The 9,151-nt window shown below is 42.8% G+C and overlaps 1 protein-coding gene across 1 annotated transcript; it reads left to right on the plus strand.

Moving 5' to 3' along the window:
* Nucleotides 1-6,401: 6,401 nt before the first annotated feature.
* On the plus strand, nucleotides 6,402-7,225 carry LOC118356037 (peroxiredoxin-1). The gene has a single exon (XM_035722332.1). The coding sequence runs from the start codon at nucleotides 6,453-6,455 to the stop codon at nucleotides 7,050-7,052; it is 600 nt and encodes a 199-aa protein (XP_035578225.1). The 5' UTR covers nucleotides 6,402-6,452; the 3' UTR covers nucleotides 7,053-7,225.
* The last annotated feature ends 1,926 nt before the right edge of the window (nucleotides 7,226-9,151 follow it).

Raw genomic sequence — 9,151 nt, forward strand, 5'->3', positions numbered from 1 at the left:
TGAAATGGAATATTATTTAGCCCTGAGAAAGGATGAATACCCACCATTTGCATCGACATGGATGGAACTGGAGGGGATTATCCTAAGTGAAGTAAGTCAAGCAGAGAAAGGCAATTATCATATGGTTTCATTCATATGTGGAACATAAGCAATAGCACAGAAGACCATGGGGGAAGGGAGGGAAATCTGAAGAGGGAGAAATCAGAGAGGGGGATGAACCATGAAAGACCATAGACCCTGGGAAACAAACTGAGGGTTTCAGAGGGAAGGAGGGGATGGGGTAACAGGGTGATGGGTATTAAGGAGGGCCCATGCTGTGATGAGCACTGGGTGTTATATTCAAGTAATGAATCATTGAACAGTACATCAAAAACTAATGATGTACTATACAGTGGCTAACTGAACATAAATAAATAAATAAATAAATGTACACATAGTGGAGGGTCTATTAAAAATGGGTTTGTAAATTCTAATTCCTCACACCCTCACTCTCCAAATTCTGAAATGATGCTGTAACAGACTCAGAATGCAGAAAAGGCTCAAAAATCAGTTTTCCTGTCGATGAATCTTGATTAGATTGCAACTGAGATCCCAGATCCTGTACATTTACCTTCAGCTACAGGAAGCAGACTTGCCTTACTGAGTTTGCACTTGGAGGAGAAAGGACTTTCTGTGGCCCATGGCCCACCAGACAGCAGGGAGCTCAAGCCTCCGTGTTCAGATCTATGTCTCCCCCTCATGTGGAAACTGGATGAAAGAAAAGGAAGAAAAAATAAAGATGAAAGCTTTCTCACCAATACAATATTTTATCAGCAGAGTCAGGAACATGAAGAGAGGAAAGGAGAGGGCATTATCCCAAAGGCACAGGGAGCCTCGGTGGGATGTGACCCATGTGGAGCTCGAATTCTGACTCCAGCGTGGAGGGGAGCTGGGAAGTCTGGCCCCAGGGAGGCTCGCAAAGAGACACCGGTCCAGGGGAGCAGGTGAGGGATATTGAGGGAGGGGAGGGCTGCCAGACCTAGTTAATGGTAGAATCCATAAGAAGACTTTGCTCTTTGGGTGTGAACATGAGGGTACTTAGTGGTTTCAGGTAATTCTCAGATTTCTGGGAGGGCAAAATGTGCCAGAGGGTGAAAATACAGGTAAATGTCAGCAACTGCAGGTGGAAAGTAGGGGACTGTATGTCGTAGGCACAGTGTCTGGGGGGTGTCACGGGGGATACCTTGCTTCTGGGGAGCCAGGGAGGCTGGACTGGACAGGGGTCTCTGAAGGGTGGTGAAAGGTGGAACCATCATGGAGAGGAAAGTGACCTAGGTAAGGGTGAGCAGTGTGACTGTACTCGGGGGGGGGGGGCTGGAAACCCACCTGTGTGAGGGACACCATGTGCCTGGCCATGACACCCTCTCCAGTTGCAGTCAGAAGGTCAGGAAGAGATGTGGGCCTCACAGATCCAGACTTGGAGGCTCGTAAGGAAAGCATGCGGAGAGGTGATCAAGCTGGGGTTCAGGCCAAGAGAGCAAACTAAGGGGCCTGCAAGACATAGAGGAGCCCAGGAAATTGGCTAAGGAAAAGTGAAAACAGAAATGACCTGTGAGAAAGGGGATGTCACTGAGGAAGGTCAAAGATGGCAAGCATCAGTGAGTTCATTGGATGGGTAGGTACAGGAGATTTGGAGAGGGGTGATTAAGGTCTTAGAGGAGAAGCAGTTCTGGGCAATAAAAAGGCCCAGGTCAGGGGACTGGGAGGGAAGAAAGGTGGGAGTTTCAGAAGGCGGGCGTTTAGGGGATTGAGAAGAGGCTGTCGGTAAGAGGCTTATCCAGATGAGGGAGATGGGATGGAGTGTGGAAGGTGGGGAAGCCCAAGCTGTGTGGGAGTGGATCATTGTCTGGAGGGTGGCGATCCATGACATACATCCGAGCACAGAAGACGCTCTCCGGGGAACTCTGTTGAAGGCTGAGCTACCTATTCTGCTGTCTTAGGGCCAAGGTGAAACCCCTTTACCAGTAATGAGTATGCCAATTATTAGTGTTCTCTATGAGAGTAGGAAACTACCTGAGTTGTCCCCCTTCATAGTCCCAGAGCTTGGCCCACAATAAATGATTGTTGACTCTGTGAATGAGTGAATGACTATTGGTAGCCAGAGAACACCACTGAGTCTTTAGAACCATCAGAAACACCATGTCTTGCCCATTATGTCCACATTGCCTTGTATGGGCTGGGGGATAAAGGTCATGGGGTCTCCAGGAGGAAAAACTGGCAGAAAATAAGTAATCTGTCCATGTGGGGTTTGCATGATCAAAGGAAGATCTGAAGCTCTAACAGGATACCAAGGCTACAGGGGTCCACCACCATAATGATGGATAGGTCATTTTTCCAAGAGATTCATAGCAGTCACTCACTGGGGGACAAGGCTTTAATGTGCACCCATCTTACCTAGATCTAACTCGGGTGCTCTTGGATGATTTTCCAAAAGTAATTTTTCTAGAAAATAGGATTCTGGTGGGTTTGGTTGCTCTTCCCTGTGTACAACTGTAAGCACCTGTTAACTGGTACCATTGATCCTCTTCTGTTCCCTTCATATGCTTATCTGCCTCCCTCCCCCCCATAGTGTCCAGGATTGAGAAGGAGCTCAAAATGAGGACTAGATCTGGGACTTGGGGTTGAGTGGGCATAAGCACAGTCTTCAGTCATTTAGAGTAAAATTGTTCTGTGAGATTCCTGAAGCGATAACAAGACCTTTATATGGAAAGTATAGGAAAAATTTTTTTTCAATTCATCATGAAAAAATCTAAAGACAGAATAGGTTGTCCCAGAGAACATGAACTTTCCATAACTGTAGGTGTTCAGTCACATGGTCTGTCAATAGATATTCTGTTATTTATGGTTTGTTGATAATTACTAATGATTTTTTTGTCCCCAAATCTCAGGGCTACAAAAACATTCTCATCAGTGTCAGGAAAAAGTTCTTTAAAAACTTCTTTAAAAACAAACAACAACCTGTGAGTCTGGGGGCCAGTGTGCATGCTGAGGGGCAGACAGGACACCTGGGCTGTGGCTTCTCCCAGGAGAACAGTGAAGTTGTAGAGGCCTCTCATTCTTCAGGCACCCAAAATGAGAAATACAAAAGAGAGGAGGACAGGGGGTGGTAGTCAGAAGAATGGGGCCGGCAGAGAGGAAGCCTATAAACCTGGCTGCCCCCTCTGCATCCTGCCTGGCTGTCCATGTCCTGCTGGCAGGACCACTGGCCCAGGCTGTCCTGATGTCCCTGGTATGCTCTGCCTGGAACTTGGGCCCATGCTTTTCTCCACTTGCCCAGAATTGTCCTTACAAAGAGGCATCACAGTGCAGAGGCTGAGAACTTGTGCTTTGGAAGCAGGTGGACATCAGTATGCTGTTAGCTCTTCAGATCTTCCTTTGATCATGCAAACCCCACATGGACAGAGTACTTACTTCCCACCGGTTTTTCCTCTGGAGACCCCATGGCCTCTATCCCCCAGCCTGTACAAGGTAATGTGTACATAACAGGCAAGAGACAGTATACCTGAGGGTTCTAACTCAGTCAGTTAACAGCTACGTGACCTCCAACAAGACACTTTGGCCCTTTGCAAGTAGAATTTCTTGACTAGGATTTAGACCTTTTTTAATTTTTATTTTATTTTATTTTTTTGCTAGAATGATCAGCTTTCATTTCTGCCTTTTACTGAATAAATACTTAATTTAATCTTGCTTAATCCACTTTCAAGTTCCTCTTTTAAATGGGAAATCAAAAATGACAGCAAAGCAAGTAGTCAATGGGGTTACACCTCAGATAAGCACCCCCAGGGAAGGCCAGTTGGCCTCCTAGTGCTAAGTAGCCTTCATTAGCTCCTCTCTGATCCAAAACTCATTCCCTGAACATCCCTGATCCTAAACCTAGTTCCTATGAACTAGGAACTAGTTCTCATGTTAAAAAGCCCCTATTCTGGTAACGTAAGAATAAATATTCCAGCACAGGGCCCGGAGAAGAGTGCAGGAGGAGCCATCTGATGGGCCAGCCCTGGACTGGGAAGTGTCCCTGGGGTTACTATGTTGCCTCACCATGGAGGACATCATCTTAGTGGTGAAATGAGCGCTCTGGAGCAAGTCACATGCAGTCTGCTGTGCTTCCTACTCAGTGGTGGGAATGCTGCACTATGAAATGTCAATTCTTCCTCACCCAGAAAGTGACGATTCTCATTAATCTGTGTGACCGAGAGAACCATTTCTGTTCTGTCCAGTCCAAATGTCTCTTCTCCAGGGTCCACGGATTCTCCTCTGAGTATTCACACCATCCCTTTTCCATGGGACCTGGGTGGGGTGCCCAGTCCCTCTACTTTCTTGTTCTTTATTATTTTCTGAAGCCTGTCACCTGTCCCTCAAAAGAGGGTGGGAATGGAATGCAGAGATGACAGTGACCTGAGGGGAGGGCTGAGGGCGCAGAGAAGGAGAAAGGGGACCCGGAAGAGCAGACTGTGGACATTCTCTGTCACCGCTTTCTCAGTGCCCTTGAAGCTGGTAACAAAATTTTAATCAAAAATCTTATTAACTAAACAAAATTTTAATCAAAAATCTTATTAAGTTAACATGAAACATTCACTGCTTATTTCTTGTGTACAGGCCTGTTTGAGACTCTAGAAGGAGGAGGGCGGGAGTTAGTGATGGGTTCAAGACAATTATTTACATAAAGATGGAAGTGCCATATTAGAAGGCAGTATATTTTGAATGCTACTGTATAAATGTAACATTTCTAGAATAACATTTTAAATTCACAGTTCTAGTATATTCTTGTAACTATTAGAGTATTTATCCTTTCTATTTGGTTAATTAATTAATATTTTGACTAATAATTCTTTATAATCATATTAATAATTAGTCATTAAAATAATATACATTATAATTCATAACTGATTAATATTTTAAATAAATTGGTAATTTAATATTAACTTTGATACTTGAAAATATTGGTAAGTTGTGAATAGTAAGAAAGTTGGCTAAGAACCCTCACTGTATAAATGGAGAAAACTGTGTGTAGATTAATACAGGTACAGACTCAGATATAAACAGAGACACAAACACAGATATCTTATATCTCTAGAGGTAGGACCAGGAATCACTTTCTGTGAGGCTGAGAAGAGACACATTAGGAAGAATTAAAATGTTTAATTGGAACTTATTTGATTTTATTTTTTTATTGTGTGGGAGTAATGTAAATTCTCTAACTTCTCTCACAGCTCCCCTATAAAATCGTTAGTGATGCCTCTTTGGCTCCTAAATCTGATTTTTCATATGGTCACATTATGGGCAGAGGCCCTAAGCCTGGAAATATGAGTGCTAGACCATTTGTTCAGAACATGTTCAAAGATCGTGAAACCAGGGAACTGGAGTTTGTAATCAACCATGAAGTGCTGTGGGCCAACTTGAGTTAAAACACTTTTTGGACATCACCAAGATGGCAACATAGGAGGCTCCTGAATTTCCCTCCTCCAGTGGACACACCAAGTATACAACTCGATATGGATCAATTCCCTCTGAGAGAAATCTGGAAACAAGTCGAGTGATTCCTACACATTGCGCAACTCAGAAAATACCCACACTAAAATGTGTAGAAAAAGCTGAGACACACTCTCACCACAAACCCCACCCTTGGCACAGCACCTGCTTTCAGGGGAGAACCTCCAAATTCCAGCTTCTCCCTGAGGAGGAAAGCATTTGGACCACACATCTAGCACTCCAAATTCTATGGCTTCCACCCAAGGGATGTGCACCCAAATTACTGAGCCCTGAGAGCCAATAGGGTCATCATTCACAAGATGCACAGGACTATAGCAAACAAAGAAGCAGTTGCTAAATTGGCACACTAGCACTTTGTGCAGCTGTCTCCTCCCACTCCAGGCTCTGTGCAAGAGCCTCCTGCCTCTCCAACAAACAAAATCCAGGACCAGTAGGCTTCAAAGGTGGATTCTACTAGACATTTAAAGAAGAGTTGATACCTATTCTTCTGAACCTATTCCAAAAAAATAGAAGTAAAGCTTCCAAATATATTCTATGAGGCCAGCATTACCCTGATACCAAAACCAGACAAAGACAGTACCAAGCAAAGGAAAGCACAGGCAAATATTCCTGATGAACATAGATGCAAAAGTCCTCAAAGAAATAAAATAAGCAAACTGAATTCAACAATACATTAAAAGTGTCATTCACCACCATCAAGTGGGATTTATTCCAGGAAAGCAAGGATGGTTCAATATCTGCAAATCCATCAACGTGATACACCACATTAATAAAATGAAGGATAAAAACCATATGATAATCTCAATAGATGCAGAAAAAGTATTTGACAAAATTCAACATCTACTCATAAAACTATCAACATCATAGCGTCTTCTTCCTGCCTTGTTTTCGGCCTTTTTGCTCTCAGAGCCGCTGATAGCAAGATGTCTTCGGGAAATGCCAAAATTGGGCATCCTGCCCCCAACTTCATAGCCACGGCTGTTATGCCAGATGGCCAGTTCAAAGATCTCAGCCTATCTGACTACAAAGGAAAATACATTGTGTTCTTCTTTTACCCTCTTGACTTCACCTTTGTGTGCCCCACGGAGATCATTGCTTTCAGTGACAGGGCAGAAGAATTTAAGAAACTCAACTGTCAAGTGATTGGTGCTTCTGTGGATTCTCATTTCTGTCACCTGGCATGGATCAACACACCCAAGAAACAAGGAGGACTGGGACCCATGAACATTCCCTTGGTATCAGACCCCAAGCGTACCATTGCTCAGGACTATGGAGTCTTAAAGGCTGATGAAGGCATCTCTTTCAGGGGCCTCTTTATCATTGACGATAAAGGTATCCTTAGGCAGATCACGGTAAATGACCTTCCTGTAGGGCGCTCTGTGGATGAGACTCTGCGACTGGTTCAGGCCTTCCAGTTTACTGACAAGCATGGGGAAGTGTGCCCAGCTGGCTGGAAGCCTGGCAGTGATACCATCAAGCCTGATGTCCAGAAGAGCAAAGAATACTTCTCTAAGCAGAAGTGAGCGCCGGGTCATTTTAGGGCTGGGCTGCAGTGGGTGGCCATGAAAACAAAATCTCTCTTGTATTATTGTCATGCTTAGAACATAAGACTTTAGACTGTGCAGATGTGGTATGGGGACAGGACAGGCCTTTTCTGCAGGGGTTGGGGAGGGCAGCCTTTCTTTTCTGGAGAGAAGGGCCTGAGCTGTTATGGGGCAGGTCAACTGTATGTACAGTAGCAGGGCGTCACGTTTTGTCTTTTGTTTCTATTAAACTTGAACCGAGAAAAAAAAAAAAAAACTATCAACATCATAAAAACTATCAACAAAGTGGGTTTAGAGGGAATATACCTCAACATAATAAAGACCATTTATGATGAGCCCACAGCTAACATCATCCTCAATTGTGAAAAGCTGAAAGTTTTTCCTCTAAAATCAGAAACAGAACAATGATGTCCACTCTCACCACTTTTATTCAACATAGTTCTGGAAGTCCCAGTCTTATAGAGCAATTAGGCAAGAAAAAGAAAATAAAAGTCATCCAAATTGGAAAGGAAGAAGTAAAACTGTCACTATTTGCAGATGTTATAATACCATGTAAAAGGGATGTAAAACCCTAAATACTCCAGCAAAAAAATCTATTAGAACAATAAACGAATACAGTAAATTTGCAAGGTACAAAATTAATATACAGAAATCTGCTGTTTCCATACACTAATAACAAAGTAGAAGAAATAAAAATTAAGAAAACAATTTCATTTACAACTGCACCAAATAAAACCACCTTAGGAATACATTTAACCAAGGAGGTAAAAGACTTCTACTCTGAAAATGATAGGACAGTGGTGAAAGAAACTGAAGAAGATATGAACAAATGAAAAGACATTCCATGCTCATGGAATGAAAGAACAAATATTGTTAAAATGTCCATACTACACAAAGCAATCTACAGGTTTAATGGAATCCCTATCAAAATACCAACAGTATTTTTCACAGAAGTACAACGAAGAATCCTAAAATTCGTATGGAACCACAGAAGACCCTGAATAGCCAAAGCAATCTTGAGAAAGAAAAGCAAAACTGGAGGTATCACAATTTCAGCTTTAAAGTTATATTACAAAGCTGTAGTAATCAAAACAGTATGGTACTGGCACAAAAATAAGCACATAGATCAATGGAACAGAACAGAACCCAGGAATAAACCCATGCATTATAGTTAATTAATTTTCAACAAAGGTGCCAAGAACATACAACAGGGAAAAAACCATCTCTTAGATAAATGGTGGTGGGAAAACTGGACAGCCACAGGCAAAAGAATGAAACAGGATGCCTATCTTACACTGTACAAAAGATAAACTCAAAATAGATGAAAGACTTGAATACCAGACATGAAACCATAAAACTCCTAGAGGAAAACACAGTGGGTAAGCTCCTTGATATTGGTGGTTTCTCACCTACCTCTGATCTGTGTCAGATGTCAATATTCTCCAGCCAACTCTCTACTCCCACACAGCTTTGGGCTTCTCTAACGCTGCATCCCACCCCATCTCCCTATCTGGATAAGTCTCTTACTGACAGCCTCCTCTTAATCCCTTAAACTCTCAGCTTTTGAAACTCCCCTTCACTCCCTCCCAGTCCTATAAATGCCAACATCCGATCCTCTGAATGCAGCTTCTCTTCCCTTGAACTTTCTAACACTTTCCTTTCCTCCAACCCTTATCCCATGACTTGTTTCTATTTCTACTTTTTGCCAGCCCATTTTCTGGTCTTCTTTAAGCCTGAACCCATGGCAGGCAACTTGAGTTGCTCCCTCAACTTGATCGCAAAGTATTGGGTATTTGATTATGTGACATTCCATCTTTTGACCCTCTTTGCCTCAATACATCTTCAAGAAGGCAATGAAGTGAAGATCTGCATCTGGACTCTTTTACTGTCAAATGCAAACCCTGATGAAGCCCAACACCAGCATCTACTCATCGTTCCTAACCTTAAATTGAAACCATGTGTTTCGTATATACTCAAATCAAGATATCCAACCTGAAGCAAGAGCATCGTTGATATTTCCTACACTTACCTTGATTATAACTCTTCCTCTAAAAATCCCCATAATGTAATCCTTACTT

The sequence above is a fragment of the Zalophus californianus genome, chromosome 10 (genome assembly GCF_009762305.2).
Source record: "Zalophus californianus isolate mZalCal1 chromosome 10, mZalCal1.pri.v2, whole genome shotgun sequence".
Taxonomy (NCBI): domain Eukaryota; kingdom Metazoa; phylum Chordata; class Mammalia; order Carnivora; family Otariidae; genus Zalophus; species Zalophus californianus.

Coding starts and splice junctions, on each gene's coding strand:
- LOC118356037 (XM_035722332.1), top strand. CDS start 6,453: ATGTCTTCGGGAAATGCCAAAATTGGGCATCCTGCCCCCAACTTCATA.